This window comes from Myotis davidii, unplaced genomic scaffold (genome assembly GCF_000327345.1).
Source record: "Myotis davidii unplaced genomic scaffold, ASM32734v1 scaffold209, whole genome shotgun sequence".
NCBI classification, from domain to species: Eukaryota; Metazoa; Chordata; class Mammalia; order Chiroptera; family Vespertilionidae; genus Myotis; species Myotis davidii.
This window is the reverse complement of record NW_006300047.1, coordinates 2,191,496-2,207,930: the sequence shown is the minus strand read 5'-3', so window position 1 is coordinate 2,207,930 and position 16,435 is coordinate 2,191,496. Positions and strand designations below refer to the sequence as shown.

General features: G+C 44.3%; 1 protein-coding gene across 6 annotated transcripts in view; it reads left to right on the top strand.

Moving 5' to 3' along the window:
* CLEC16A (C-type lectin domain family 16 member A) overlaps nucleotides 1–16,435 on the top strand; it is a 219,350-nt gene that overhangs the window by 10,322 nt on the left and 192,593 nt on the right. For all 6 annotated transcript variants that reach the window (XM_006776288.2, XM_006776287.2, XM_006776286.2 and 3 more), the window contains exons 2-4: nucleotides 4,719–4,847; nucleotides 8,318–8,451; nucleotides 14,567–14,715. In XM_006776288.2, the coding sequence (XP_006776351.1) occupies nucleotides 4,719–4,847; nucleotides 8,318–8,451; nucleotides 14,567–14,715 (412 nt within the window). The remainder of the gene's footprint in view (nucleotides 1–4,718; nucleotides 4,848–8,317; nucleotides 8,452–14,566; nucleotides 14,716–16,435) is intronic.

Here is a 16,435-nt window from a genome sequence, read left to right as displayed (position 1 = left end):
GAGGGTCACATGAAGCCCTTCACATAGAATCAGGTTTGTAGGCCATGCACCACATGTGGGAGCTTCTAGAGTCTTCTTTGCAGGACTTACTACCCTGCTCTTTCCCCTGGTTTTGTCTGTAAGGGCCTCCTCGTAGTTACTAGATTTTTTTTCATAGATTAGTTAATGAAGGATATGATGGAAACAATAATAGTATCATGTAGAAACTGCCATTTTATGTATCTGTCTTTTTACTTGTTTATTCCTCCTAATAACACCATAATAGGTAGGTACTAAAACATTATGGTTCAATTGCTGCTCCCTTTTTATGGTTGATAAAACTGAGGTGAACAGAGATTAACTAACTTGCTCAAGATTACCCAGCTAAGACCAGACTTTCCACTTCCTGCTCTGGCTTCTCTGGATGGTTCCATAACTTGTCCCATGAAGTCCTCTTTTCATGAGTGGATCCAGCGTGAACTCTCCTTCCTAAGTTCTGGAATATTCCATGTATAATTTAGTAATAATGTTGATTAGGGCCCCAATCATAACGACCGCAACAATAATAATAATAGTAGCAGCTAATTCTGCATCTGTTGAGTGCTTACTGTGTGCCAGATGCCAAGCGTGGCTCTTTCTATGTGTTATCATGTCCAATCCCTGGAACAGCACAGCGAGGAGGCCTTGACTGTTACTGGTGCCTTATGGAGGCTGGCTCTGACCTCCATAGTTACGAAGTGTCAGAGTCAGGGGTCAAGCCCAAGTCTGTCTGTTACACTCCCAAAGCCTGAGCTCTTCACTGCCTCTCTGTGCTGCCACTTGCTGTGTTTGGCTTTGGACCTTTGACTATGTTCAGACTTTATATGCTCTGATGTAACCTGTTCATGAAGACGGTCCCCTACCTTCCCGCCCTTCAGAATTTATTGAATACCTGCTGTGAACCAGGCATTTTGGAGTCACCAAGATCAAGAAGATGATATTTCTGATCTTGAGGAACTCATGTCTAGAAAGGGAGGCAGATCATTGCAAATGAGGGTGGTCTGTGAGGCAGCAAATACCTGTGGGTACAGAGGCGCCAGAGAGGAGGGACTAATCAAATCCCCCAGGGCAGGAGCGTGGGGAGGTTCTTTAAAGAAGGCTTTACCAAGAGGTGCCTGAGGTAGGTTTTTAAATAGTAGTAAGAGTTCAGTGATTGGTTAGGGCAACAAGGGCTTTTCAGGCACAGTGAATAGAAGTCAGGGCTGGTCCTAAAGATTTTACTCTCTGATCCTTAATGGATGTCATCCTCTACACACAAGGAAACACCAGAGTGGGAGAATCTGCCTCTCCCCTGGCACCAATAGTGCCTATCATGGCAGGGAGTGGGTATGCTGTGGGCTGCTTGGAAAGTGTCATTGATGGCCATCGTGTGAGTGATGCAGTGACCCTGAAACTTTAATGTAAACTCATTCAAAATGCAGATTTGGGACCCTGCACTTAGGAGTCTGTGGGTTGCTCTGAAAGAAACGGGTGTGCCTTAGCATTTGATTGTCCTGATGTGTAACCGGTATTGTGGACAGGAAGCCATTGTTGGGACAGAGTACAGAGAGATAGAATGGTTTCCTATAGGCAAAAGTGACAGATTGGGTGAATTTTATCTCCCTGTTTAATCTGTACATAGAACATAACATACTAAAAACTGGGCTAGACTCAGAGGAATGAGGAATGAAAATTGGTGGAAGAATCACAATAACTTAAGATATGCAGATGACACCATCTTACGGCAGAAAGTAGTAATGGTTTGAATGACTTGTGATGAAAGTGAGAAGAAAGTGCCAAAGCAGGACTTGCATTTGAACATCAAGAAGACAAAACTCACGACAACAGAAGGAATACACAACTTTAACATAAAATCATGACTACCAAAGTAATACACAACTTTAACATAGTGAAGTTATTGAAATTGTTAAAGATTTTGCTTACTTTGTTCAAATATCAATTAAAATGGGGACTGTAGCCAAGAACTCAAGAAGGCCGAGACTCAGAAGGGCAGCAATGGAAGAATTAGGAAGGATCACCACAAAAATATGTCATTAGAGACCAAGGTTAACATCCACACCCTCATATTCTCAATTACTATGTACCGATGTGAAAGTTGGACAGTGAAGAAGGCTGATAGGAAAATGACTGATTAGAAATATGGTGGTGAGAGCTCTACAGATACCCCGGACCTCCAGAAAGATGAACAAGTGGATCCTAGAGCACATTAAGCCTGAAACATTGCTGGAGGCAAAACATGACAACACTGAAGCTCTTCTACTGCAGGGACATCATGAGAAAGCAGGGTTCTTTGGAAAAGACATTAATGCTGGGAAAAATACAAGGCAGCAGGAAAAGAGAAAGACTAAAGAGACAGACTGACTCCGTCAGAGAAGCCGTAGGCATGAGTCTGTAGTTGCCGAGCAGGGCTGGTGACAGGACATTGTGCACATCACTTATTCATAGGGCCACCAGGACTGTTGCTGACTCAACGGCATGTACCACACCCAGGAGTCAGTTCTGTGGCTCTGGGATGGGGAGCTAGAATCTGCAGCTTAGGTGATTCTGATGCAGGAGGCCTGGGAACCACAGTGTGAAACTCTGCCCTTTGACTTGGAGAAGATGAGTCAAGACGGCATGAAGCTAGAGATTCTCGAGTGCCCTGGTGATTCATCCCAGGCTGAAACAGTGCCGTGAAGTTACCTTATCCCCGAGGAAAACTAGCTTCTGCTCCCGTCCGTAGCCCTGCCTATAGATTTGGACACAGGTGTTGGAGATTTTTGTTTTCCCGGGGCTATTCTGGTTACTGCGTAACAGTGGTTCTCAACCTTGACTGCACATTAGAATCACCTGGGAATCTTTTTACAATCCTGATTTCTGGGCCTCATCCTCCGGACATTCTGTTTCTTTGTTATGGGGTGGGGCCACAACATTAGTAACAAAGAAACAGAATTTCCGGAGGATGAGGCCCAGATTCTGGAGGAGTAGGCCCAGAAATCAGTATTTTAAAAAGATTCCCAGGTGATTCTAATGTGCAGTCAAGGTTGAGAACCACTGGCATAGAAGTTGCATGTGATTTTAAGTTAAAACCAGCCCCCTTAACCCCTTCCCCAACAATTTTTTTGTTAAAAACGTTTCTTTTTCAGACTAATTTTTTTATTTTGGTTCTATATAGTATTTTTGATGCTGGTTATGAAAACAGTTTGTAACTCGTCTTCCTATAAGCCATATTTTTTTACCATATTTTCTTAGTATACTCGTCGACGACTGAAAAAGAACATTTTGTGAAAACGAGTATACTCGTTTCTGCCGGGGAAGGGGTTAAGTAGTAGATTGCTCCTTATTCCCTCTGAAACATTCTGTCTTTTATACCTTACACATTTTTAGAGGTTTGTTTTTTGATGGGAGATCCTATTTAATCTTTTCCTGTCTTGCCCTCACTAGCCTCCACCCCCAACTGAAGGGGGCCATAGAAGAAACCAAGAGATGACTCTTGGTATTCCCTTCGCCTTCCCAAGCCTGAGGCTCCCATAACAGCTCAAGTTACCTCAGTCTGTGGGCCCTAACGATGCCATCTCTCTTTTTTCTCTTTTTTAAAATATATTTCTTTATTGATTTCAGAGAGGAAGGGAGAAGGAGAGAGAGATAGAAACACCAATGGTGAGAGAGAATCATTGATCGGCTGCCTCCTGCACACCCCCCACTGGGGATCGAGCCCGCAACCCAGGCATGTGCCCTTGGCCGGAATCGAACGTGGGACCCATCTGTCCGCAGGCTGACGCTCTATCCACTGAGCCAAGCCGGCTAGGGCAACAATGCCATCTCTTAAAAGTTGTGTCAGGTGGCAGTCCCATGACGCTTGACCAGGCTTCTGGGTCCAGCACTGCTCAGCACTGGCCTCAGTGATTCAGTTGCCCTCACCACCAGCAGAGGGCTTCCAGGATGGGCCTCAGCCTTCCTGTCTCTGCCCTAGCAGCTGGCATAGATCTGGAGCAGCGTGGGCCTTCCAGGACCATTTAGGACCATTTGGGTGGGTGAAATATAGTGCCATAGTCTCAAGCCCACTTGACTTTGTGAATTCCAACAATCTGCACTCAGCACAGAGTGCTGCAATCCTGCGAGCAACCCACTTTATGTGAGCCATCAGTTCTGATGGACAATCTGAACTTTAAGGGGATTGTGAGCAATCCAAGGGTAATCTTGTGATTGCACATGATTTTTACCCAGGCGCTGGCTTTGGGACCACCCTCCCTAAGCCATGACACCACGTCATGCAGGTCTTATGTTAAGCATTCAGACCTGAGCCATGTGTCTCCACTTGCTCCACTAGCATCACAGTGACCTGGGGAGTGTGTGAAAAAGGGCAATGCCTGGTCTTCCCTCGGTCCCCCTGAATCGGAATCTCCAGGTGGGCTTCCATACCCTCATTCTATCCAGTTCTCCAGGGGATTATCTTACACACTCACGTTTGAGGATGGCTGTCTTCAAGGACTTGACCATTCTCTTACCTCAGTTGGGGATGGTGTGTCCCTGGTTACATAATGCTTCAAAGAAGTGTCTGCCATTTTTCCTGAATGGTAAGTTCTGTCTCATCTGAATGGCAGTCGTGCTAACTAGATGTGAAAAAGCACAGCCATATTGTCCCCCAAATGTTACTCATGGTCACTGAGCCTGGCTTTCATTGCAGTTGGTAATCTTTACTATTCTTTCCTTTCTCTCAGGTATCTGTACCACGTTTTGACCAAAAACACCACAGTCACAGAACAGAACCGGAACCTGCTAGTGGAGACCATCCGTTCCATCACTGAGATCCTGATTTGGGGAGATCAGAATGACAGCTCTGTGTTTGAGTAAGGGTTTCTAATGTTTTTAAATTTTTTTGTCTTCCTTTGAATATGTTTCTAAATGCACATCATGAGTCATTCTGATGATGTCAGAATTTGAAGCCAATTTGGTCTTGCGCGGATATCTATTCCTCTATATAAAATGTCCTGAAACACCACAGCTGAAAATGGGAAGTATGAAAATGAGTCTCTAGAAAATTTGAAAATATGGGTAATTTTTCCAGTAGTGTCTGATTATCACCCCCAAGGAAGGAGACAATGTCCTGGGTAGTTAGACTCTAAATGAACTGGGGTAGACACTAAGGGCAAACATTTATTATGTTTACTGATGGGCCAGGCACAGTGCTGAGCTCTTGATGAGATAATCCCCCTATGTCTCCCAGTGACTCCAGGGTAATGGCCTTGTCCTATTTATGTGTATGGTCACACAGCTGGTAAGCATTGAAGCAGTGCCTCATACCAGAGCCCATGGTGCTCTCATACTTTCTAGATGAGCAACCTTAGGCCAGCCTCATTTTCCTCATCTTTAAAGGAGAGAGAGTTCCCTGTCTAGTGCCTGGTATAGTCTAGGCCAGGGGTGGGCAAAACTTTTTGACTCGAGGGCCACAATGGGTTCTTAAACTGGACCGGAGGGCCGGAACAAAAGCATGGATGGAGTGTTTGTGTGAACTAATATAAATTCAAAGTAAACATCATTACATAAAAGGGTACGGTCTTTTTTTTTTTTTTTTTTTTAGTTTTCTTCATTTCAAACGGGCCGGATCCGGCCCGTGGGCCGTAGTTTGCCCACGGCTGGTCTAGGCAGTAAGAAATGTTAGCAGTTCATAATAAAATAAAATAAAGGTGTCCCTATTAGATGGTTAAAAAGCAAACACTCATTTGTAGAATATAATGAACAACATAAACTGATGAACAAAAACAGATACAGAGACATAGAAGCATCGAATAGCTCTGCAAACCTCAGAGGGAAGGCAGGGGAAGATTGGGGGAGGAGGGCGGGCTCAGACTAATTTACAGACATCCCATATGTAACACTTTCAACAATAAAGAATTTAAATTAAAAAAAAAAAAAACAAAGACTACTTCCCCAATAGATCTGTCTCAGTGTCTGAGTGCAGAAGAGTTTGGATTGTGACAACTACCAGATAGATTTTATTTTATATAAAATAATCTCAATTATAAGTATTGAGGCCATTTTTAAGACCATTAAAAAAAGGTATTCCATTTCTAACATGGCTTCTTATTAGATATCCTGATTTTCTGGTTAGCTCTATGTTTTCATCGATAAGGTTATTTAAATAAAGCTACTTGTGAAAACACAAACCTGTGACACTGGCCATGATCCCCAAAGGATAATAGGAGTAATAAAGTGAGGCGTTGCTTATAAACGGGATAGCTTTCTTTAAGGTTCCATGGAGAATTGGTTGGTTGGTATCTGATTTTGGAAATGAGAGAGACCCTTGGGTTAAAGCTTAGAAACTGTCCTCCTTAGTCCATTTGTCAGCTTAGAAAAATTCCTGAGCTCTTAAAGGCCCAGGGATTCTTAAGTGGCTGCCTAGCAGAGTCCCCAAGAGAATTTGTTTTTAATACATTTTTTTTTTATTTTGGAGTAATTTTAGATTTACAGAAAAGTTATAAAGATAGTACAGAAGGTTTCCATATGCCACCCCCTACCCCCCGTTTCCTCCATTGTTAACATCTTAGATTACCAAGGTGCATTTGTCAAATCTGAGCAGTTGACATTGGTACCTAACTACTAAATAAACTCCAAACTTGATTTGGATTTTGCCAGATTTTCCATTAATATCATGTTTTTGCTCTAGAATCCCAATCCAGACTCCCAGTCGGGGCTCCCACAGTGCATTCAGTTGTTACATTTCCCCACTCTCCTCTGGCCTGTGACAGTTTCTTAGTCTTCCTTGTTTTTCATGACCTTGACAGTTTTGAGGAGTACCTATCCCACCTGGGCGCATGGGAATTAAGCTCCACCTTCTGCAAGGGGGAAGTATTCACATACACTGTTTGAAGTTCTGCATGGAAGATTTGTTTCTTCCCATTTATGTATTCAATCATTTATTTATATCAATATGAACGCATGGATATTTATTTTATACTTTGGATTATAATCCAATACAGTGGTATTTGTTTTGTTGCTGAATTGGCTCCAGCTTTGGAAGCTCCTTCAGGTTGATTCCTGTGTCCTTTGACACACCCCCATCCTTCTGTTTTTGAGCACTGCCTTACTTTTTGGTACTTTAAGGTGCTCCAGGTTCATTTTTTATTTTTTTCTGCCCCGGCTCCAGAATTAGTCATTTTTCAAGGAGCCCCCTCTGTACTCCTCCGGGGTGTTTTTAAAAATCCAGGCCCTTGGATGTCATGCTGGACCTAGTGGATACATCTCTGGGAAAAATCTAGGTACAGGCATTTTAATAAGTTCCCAAGTTGGTTATCATTATGCTGCAGTGAGCTTGTTGTGTGATTCTTGGTAGACAGGTAAACAAAATAGGTCAAATGTTAGGAATATTCTGTGGATCCATGTGAATGGCTTCCAGAATCAGAGTTGGAAAAGATTTTAGGGGTCTTTTTTTAAAGGTAATTTATTCATTCATTTACCCTTTCATGGATTCAAACAGAAGTTATGTGGCCCACAGTCCTGCTGCTGTGGAACTGACAGTGGAGGGGAAAGAATTACTAAAACTAAGTCAACTAGCAGACACATGTTACTGCAGCGATTTATTTGGAGTACCCCAAAATGAGAGGTTATCTGATCTTAGCTTGAACTCAAAGAACACATTACTAGAAACACCACTTTCTTTCTTTAAAGAAAAGCATTAGGGGGTTCTGTCTCCTTTTCAAGACTAAAAAAACCAATGTGTACTCCTAAATGTCAGTGCCCGAGGCTGCGTGCAGACCAAGTCCTGTCCAGAACAAGAAAGGCAAATGTGGACTTGGGGACTGGCTAGAGTCCTACCACCATGGTAGCGTCTTCTGTTTTTTTTTCCATTCTTTTTCCCCAGACTTGGAAACTACAAACTTGACAATTTGGAAACCAAAACCCTTTATATCCCATTGTTGTTTAATACTCATAGACATGGAGAGCAAAGGAAAGAGGCTTAATAAGAAGGAAGGATATAAAATATTTGCTTACCAAGTTTTAAACACAGACTACTGTGTAATCATTTAGTAGGTGAAGATCTGTCTCATTCTGTCAGAAATGTAGTAGTTCACTGCTTCTGGAATCAGCACTGTTCTTGCCTTCTGAGAAGAGAGCAGGGACGGTTGCATTTGCCTGTCCAGCATCATGGGAGCTGGATGGATAGCATGGAAGCTGAGGCTGTGCAGGTGGCATGGTCTGGCTGCTCTGCAAATGCCTTTGGGGGCTGGGAGGTACACGTGTGCTAAGCATGGAACCAGATGATGACTTGGATTTCCATCTGTGGAAACAAACCACTGACGCTGTCCCATTCTCTCCCCAGCTTCTTCCTGGAGAAGAATATGTTTGTTTTCTTCTTGAACATCCTGCGGCAGAAATCAGGCCGCTATGTGTGCGTTCAGCTGTTGCAGACCTTGAACATCCTCTTTGAGAATATCAGTCACGAGACCTCACTTTGTAAGGACAATCCTTGACACCTGCCTCTGCACTGCTGCGAGTTGGCCGCGTGTGATTTGGCATGGTTTTTGTGTTGTTTTTCAAATGTCTGTGTTTGCCGTATATCTTAGTGTACTTGGGCTTCTGTGACAAAATACCCCAGACTGGGTGGCTTAGACAACAGAAATTTATTTTCTGGAGGCTGGAAATCAAAGATGTGCCTTCAGTGTTGGTTTCTGGTGAGGTCTCTCTTCCTGGTTTGCAGATGGCTGCCTTCTCATTGTGTCCTCATATGATCTTTCTTTGTGCACACACCGCAAGTTTTGGTGTCTCTTCCTTTTCTTTCCTTTTTTGTTAATCCTCACTTGAGGATTTTTTCCATTGATTTTTTTAGAAAGAGTGGTAGGGAAATGGAGAGAGAGAGAGAGACATCAATGTTTCATACACACCTAACTTGGGCCAGGAATTGAACCAGCAACCCACGTATGGACCCTTGACCAGGAATCGAACCTTTGATCCTTCAGTGTGTGGGCTGACAGTCTCTAACCACTGTGCAACACTGGCCAGGGCTGTCTCTTTTCTTATAAGGATACCAGTTTTATTGGATTAGGGCCCTATCCTATGACGTCATTTAGCCTTAATCACCTCCTTAAGGCCCTATCTCCAAAACAGTCACATTGGGGGTTAAGGCTTCAACATAGGGATTTTGAGGACATATTTGAGTCCATAACATCGTGTTCATCCCTGCTTGGTGGTGCTTTGAATGGCTAAGGGAGAGTCTACTGCTGAGTGATTGTGGGGCATTGGCATTTCTTGTTTATAATTTATTACTAAGGAGTTGGAGTCTATCAGCCAATAGAATAAGCATTGGAAGCAGCCGGGGAGGAAGAACTCAGCCAGAGCATGCAGGGCGTGGGCTTTGGCACCTGCCCGACTGACACCTGTGTGACTCAGAGCTTACTCCCTGCCCTCACTAAGCCCCTGGTTCTTCATCTAAACAACCTCCCCTGAGAGGCAGGCGCTGTCGCTGCCCTCATTTAATGCTCAGAGAATTTGAGTCACTGGCCCAGGTGACAGCTCTAGCAAGGCCAAAATTGAGAAGGGGTTCAGTCCAGGTGAGTTAGCTCCATGGTTCTTAGTTGGGGGTGATTGTGCTCCCAGCAGACATTTGTCAATGTCCAGAGACGCTCTTAGTTGTAAAGATGGTGGAGGTTGGGGGACTGCGTGCTGTTACTGGAATCTCATGGGTGGAGGCCAGGGGTTCGACTAAACATCTTACAATGCACAGGACAGCCCAAAGCAAAAGAACTTTATAGCCCAAAATGTCAGCAGTGCTGAGGGTGAGAAACCCTGTTAGCGCCTAATGCTCCATGCTTGACCACTACCTGTATTTTTCCAAGGTGACCACACCAAGCCCTAGGCCCTACCCATAGTAACTAAGGAAAAGAAGACAAGTGACTGAATGTCTACATCAGAGGCAGGCTCTAGGTCCCCAAGATGGTTTGAAATAGTTTTTGTTGGGTAGAAGGAGGTAGTGATGGTGTCATTGGCCTTCCTTTGGGGAAGGAGGAAGAGAGGTACGAAAGAGCAATTGAATGGTGACTCTCAGAAGTGACCACTAGATGGTGCTACTGCTTCAAGATGAATGTGAGTTGACTCTCCCTAAGTCAGTGGTTCTCAACCTTCTGGCCCCTTAAATACAGTTCCTCATGTTGTGACCCAACCATAAAATTATTTTCGTTGCTACTTCATAACTGTAATGTTGCTACTGTTATGAATCGTATTGTAAATATCTGATATGCAGGATGGTCTTAGGCGACCCCTGTGAAAGGGTCGCTCGACCGCCAAAGGGGTCGCGACCCATGGGTTCTCAGCTTTTGTTACACTGGTTGTGAATTGTGTGGTTTCTGAGAGTTCTGAGAGGGCAAGACCCAGCTCGGTGGTGCAGGCCCTGGACTCAGACCCAACTAGGCCTCAGGCTGGTTCTTCCATAAATTACCTCTGTGTGCTCCGGGGAGTGAACTCCAAGCTGCCGTGAAGATTATCCTAGTTACTGAACCTGTGGGAGGTGACCCCTGAAAATACATCCTGCATATCAGATATTTACATTATGATTCATAACAGTAGCAAAATTACAGTTATGAAGTAGCAACAAAAATAATTTTATGGTTGGGGGTCACCACAACATGAGGAACTGTATTAAAGGGTCACGGCATTAGGAAGGTTGAGAACCACGGTTCCTAGTACCTGGGAAATGGAGTGGCTTGAGGATTAAGTGTGATAGTGTGTTTGCAGAGCATAGTACTGGGTCTGGCAGATAGATGGAAGTGTCCGGAAGAGTTGGTTTTATTATGAAATCTAGCATTCCCTCCAAATGTCTGTTCTGTGGTGACCCTTTCTAAGCCCAGGCTACTCATTAAAGATAGGAGTTGGGACAATTACAATTCTGGGGTTCCTGGATTAGATAACTTTTCATGTACTGTGTCTAAAAAGGGTGCCCTGCTGTAAGAAATCCAGGCAGATGCCACTAGCTTTAGGGGAAATTCACCAGAGTACTTATAAGCCTGCCAAAATGGAGAAGTCACTTACTTTGTATAGAACTTGGATTTATGTGGGTAAGAGGATAGATGACTTTTGCTTTTATTTTTATTTTCTAATTATGGAAAGAAAATGTCCTCATTATAAAGCAACAACCAAAAAAAAAAAAAATCAAATATTACAGCCTCGCCGGTGTGGCTCAGTGGTTGAGGGTCACGGTTCAATTCCTGGTCAGGTCCCATGCCTGAGTTGCAGGCTTGATCCCCAGTGGGGGGCATGCAGGAAGCACCCAGCCAGTCGATGATTCTCTCTCATCATTGATGTTTCTATCTCTCTCCCTCTCTCTGAAATCAATAAAAACATATTTTAAAAAATCAAACATTACAAAATATAGAAAGCAATCGTTCTGTAGAACCTCACCCTACAGTTCAGTCAGATACCATTTTGCTATTTGTCTTACCTTTCCCTAACCTACCAGTTATCTTAGACCTTCTGATTGCCTGTTCATGCAGCCTTACATAGTTTAGCTCAAGAGCTGCATTTGCTGGGCCATAACTTATTTAACTTGACCATGGGCATTTAGGTGTTTTCCGGATTTTCACTATTACAAGCAGCCATATCACAAGGGCACCTGTTGACTGCTGATTTTGGTGACCTAAGTGACAGAAGGCTGAGAGACTGAGATTACTTATAGACTCCTGGGTTTATTATAAAAGGATACCACAGAAAGTCAGCCCCACAGTGAGGGGGTAGGAGAAAAATTCCAGCCGAATAATAGAGGCCCTTCCACTGCCCCCAGGGTGGTCCCCACCACCCACAGAGTCATTTTGTGGAGGCCCTGGAAAAGTCCCTGCTGTAATGATTGGAGCATGTGGCTTTTCCACCTTGAGAATGCAGCCCCGAGGCTCACGTTGCAAGGCTGAAGCCACCAGCATTGGCGTCTGCACCTCTGGTGGCCCGGAAGCCACTAACCAGTCACAGCCAGTCACCATGACATCTCAACTGTCCCTTCTCCTGCCAGCTCATTTGTCCCCATCTATAGCCAGAACGACAGAATGAAAAAGAAGCACTCTAGCCATTAGTATCACTGGACTGCTTGTCAAGATTCTAGGCAGGTGGATTGCAAACTGTTCAAAGCATGGAATACTTTGCAAAAGGAAAAAAAGGAATGAACTCTTACCACTAGGTGCAGCAACATGGATAATTCTCAGCTATGATGAAAGACGCCAGACAAGAAGCGTGCATACTGTATGATTCCATAACTATGAAGTTCAAGAACAGGCAAAGCCAGTTAATGATGGAAGTCAGACTAGGGGATGTCTTTGGAGAGGGGGTAATGACTGGACAAGGAAGGTCATGGGGAGCTTTCTGGGGAGCTGGACATATGCTATGTCTGGTCTGGGTGGTGCTTATGGTGTCTATATTTGCAAAAATTCATCAAGCTAGACAGACACCTAAGATTTGTGAAGTGTGTATATATATATATTAATTCACAGGTACATGTACTTAACATTCGTATATATGTGCATTTCCACATATATCAGGCCGTACAGTCAAGATTTGTGGAATGTGTACCTCATTTTTAAACACAGATTCTTGGGCCCTCATCCCAGACACACTGCCTCCTCTCTTGGAGCTGACGCCAATATCTACCTCAGTTATTGTTCTGATCAAGAAATTTTGAAAACCATTCTAAGATTACAGACTTTATGGTCTGTCTGTGCAGCCAGAATGCCCAGTGTGTGTTGAGTGCAGTGGCTTTTCTGGAGAGCTGGCTTCTGAGAAGGACCCAGCTGTGGCCCCTGCCATAGCCTCTGCCATAGCCTCTCATGGCCCTGGGCTCCTGGCTGGCCCTTTATATTGTGTTTGGTGATTCCATATAGTCATTTCAGTAATACTTTGGCCTAAGTTAGGTACCTCTTTGGCACCAGATAACTTAATGGTTTATTTTCGATTCACCCAAGAGCAACTGTGTTCAGTCCTGGGAATATGGTGGTGGAGACTATGAATCTCCAAATGAAAGTAATAAGTAATGGCAGCTAACATTATTGAGTGCTTACTTTGTGTCTCTCACTGTTCTTAGTGCTTTTTGTGTATTATGTTTAATTCTCAGAACAGCCCCGTGAGGAAGGCATTGTTATTTTAGCTTTCAAACAAGAAGACTGGGGAGAGGTGAGGGTAAGCGGTTTGCTCAAGGGCACCCATCTAGGATGTGGCATAGGCAGTGTGGACCCAAGTCCATGTTTAACCCAGTGTCTCACACACGAGATGGTGGGAAGCCCTGTAGGGTTTCTTAATGCAGAGTCCCGGGCCTACCCCCAGAGATGTGAGTGGGGTCAGGAATGGGCCCAAGATCCAGCATGTCTGACTAGCTCCAGGTGATGCCGTGCTGCTCCTCCGAGGACCACACTCTGAGTCACTCCACTTCCCTGTCTTGTGTGTCTGCCTGTAGGTGCAGGTATTGATGGTGCTCTGCCTTGAACCATTTGTGGGGAAGCAGCTGGGGTGGTGCAGAGCTCACACTCTGGCAGTCCAGAGGACAGACAGGATACAGCAGAGCCTGCTTGGAAGGGTGGCTGGTGAGGACTTAGAGGAGGGCCCAATGCCAAGGTCACGAACTAGGGGCCCATAGGCCATAGCTGGTCTACAGACTTATGTTTTCAGGCCAGCACAGCTTTAAAAACTAGCCAATCTAGTGGCCAACATTGCAGATTCAGGAGATGCAGCATTAAAATCTGTGTTTCCCAGCTTCCTTTGCATCATTGGAAGCTCTCACCCTGCTCAACCTGCATTTCTGAAGGGGCCAGGGGCCAGGGGCAGGGAGCTTTGAGGGAGTAGCCGTTCTTCAGTTGGCACCAGTGCCTCCAGGCCCTCATCATTGTTGACCCCCATTAGTGATGATATTAACACAGGCTTTGACATGGGACCTTGGTTCCAGTTCCATCTCTGCAACTTTCTGTTTCTTGGGGCAAATTAATCAACCTCTCTGAGCTTTTTTTAACTCGTCTGCAAAATGGGAAGAGTGAGGCCTACTCTGCAGTATCGTTGTGACAGTTATAGTGTAAAGCATTCAGCCTGGTGCTAGGCATGTAGTGGAGGTTATGAAAAGCTATAAAAACTATGTAGGGAGAAAAAAACCATGTGTGTGAGGCCCTTTGTGGCATTCAGGAGTGATGGGGTGACTTTTGATGGCAAAATGGGGAAACTTTCTATATAATACAGTGCTTTTTACTCTCATCTGTGGATTGTTTGTGAAGTGCCCACGCACCAACTCATTTGTCCCACTCCCAGCTCTGTGTTGAGTTGTGCCAGCATTGAAGAAAATGTTCAAGGGTTTGTTTCTGCTTGGTGTGGGAGGGTGGGGTACCCCGGGCTTTTCTCTGGCATTGCTTTTGAACTTTCTGGTAACTACGCATAGTGGCTGATTTCTTTGTGGCTAAAGGTTAAGCAGCTCCCTGTTAGCTTGTTTAACCCCACCCACCCAGAAGGTTGACTGGTTTGTGTATATTCATATGGTCATCTGCTTGTTACCTTTCTCTACTTGTCTATCCTCCAGCACGAATTAACCTGTTCTTTTGTTTTGTTTTTCTCCCTCTAGATTATTTGCTCTCTAATAATTATGTAAATTCTATCATTGTCCATAAGTTTGACTTTTCTGATGAAGAGATTATGGCATATTATATATCGTTCCTGAAAACACTTTCGTTAAAACTCAACAACCACACTGTCCATTTCTTTTACAATGAGGTAAGTGACTGCCGGGGAGGTGCATTTGGATGCAAAGCCAGCTAGTCAGAGCAGCACCTTCTGTCCGGGTGACCTCCTGTCTGTTTACAAAGCACTTATATGCTTGTTCTTTCTGATTTTCATAGCAACACTGCTTGGCCTTGGCATGCTTACATTTTTTAATTTAATAAGTTACCTTTCCATTTCTTATGTAAAATTCAATCATTGCAAACTGAGAGCGGCATACTTGGCAGGGAGAAGTGCATGGAAGTTGATATGGGGGTCATTTACCCTGTGGGGAAAACAGGAAGTCCAGTCAGACCCAGTTTTGCCACTTCCCTGCTGTGTGACCTTAGAGAAGTCCCAGTCCTCTAAGCCTCAGTTTCTTCCTCTAAGAGATGGGGATGGTAACATATACCTTGTAGGGTTTTTACAGGGATTGAATTAAATGAGATGATGCCCACAAAGCACCTAATATGTTCCTGGCTTCCTAAAGTCATAGCTTTTCTTTTAAAGGTATATAGATTTTTTTTATTGATTTCAGAGAGAGAGCGAGAGAGAAACATCAATATGAGAGAGAATCACCGACTGGCTGCCTCCTGTACGCTCCCCACTTGGGAATCGAGCCCGCAACCCAGTCATATACCCTGACTGGGAATCTAATCATCATCTCCTGGTTCATAGGTTGATGCTCAACCACTGAGCCACACCAGCCGTGTGTTATTGCTGTCCTTTAGAAGTTAACATCCCTAGTAATCCTTGGGAGAATTACTACACATTTAAATAAATAAATTGCTATTGTTCCCACAATTAAAAGTAGCTTGAACAATAAAGCCAGTTTATTTTATACCAAAAGTTACAGATGCCAGCTGTCCTGGGGCTGGCCCGTCCTGTTGCTAACCCCTTCATCAAGGACCAGGCTTTTCCATCTTCCTGCTCTGCTGACCATACAGTTGGCACCTTTTGTCAGGCCTGGCCTTCATGATCTCAGAACGGCTGCAGCAGCTCCAAACCTCACATGCTCACATGCCACTGCTGAAAAGTCCGATGAGATCACTTTCCTTTTTGGTTCTTTAACTTCCAAAAACCTTCTTTCCCAGAAGCCTCCCAGCAGACTTCCTTTCATGTCTCTCTGGTCAGAATTGTGTCACCTTTATCACACAGTATATCTAGAATTTGGGAGTGGCCTGGCAGAGCATTTCTGGCTTGATATCTTGTGACGCGGCATCATCTGAAGGCTGGATTAGGGTTGGAATTTCTGTTTCCCAGGTGGCTTGCTCATATGGCTGGCCAGTTGGTGCTGGCTTCCCCTAGAATGAATGATCCAAGAGACCAAGGCAAGCTGGAATACATTTTATGACTCAGCCTCAGGCCACACACCATCACTTTTGCCGTATTCTTTAGGCCACAAAGAGAGCCTGATTCAGTGTAGGAGAGGACGACAGAAGTGTGTGAATACAGGCGGTCAGGATCATTGGGCCATCTTGGAGGCCAGTTATCACACAACCACTTGCTGTTTGCCTGACAGGTGTCTTCTGATTGGTGGTTACATACGCTGTGAAGCCTCAGATCTAAAGTCAGATCATAGTCCCAAACATATCCTTTGAGTTTGAGCAGAGTCCATCTAGCTATTTCCATATGATGCAGCAACAGTGGCCTGAACCTTGGTTTTGTTTGTCTGGATTAGTAGTGGGGAAGAGCTGGCCTCAAAGGGAAGAATACTAGCTGCCAGTCACAAAAA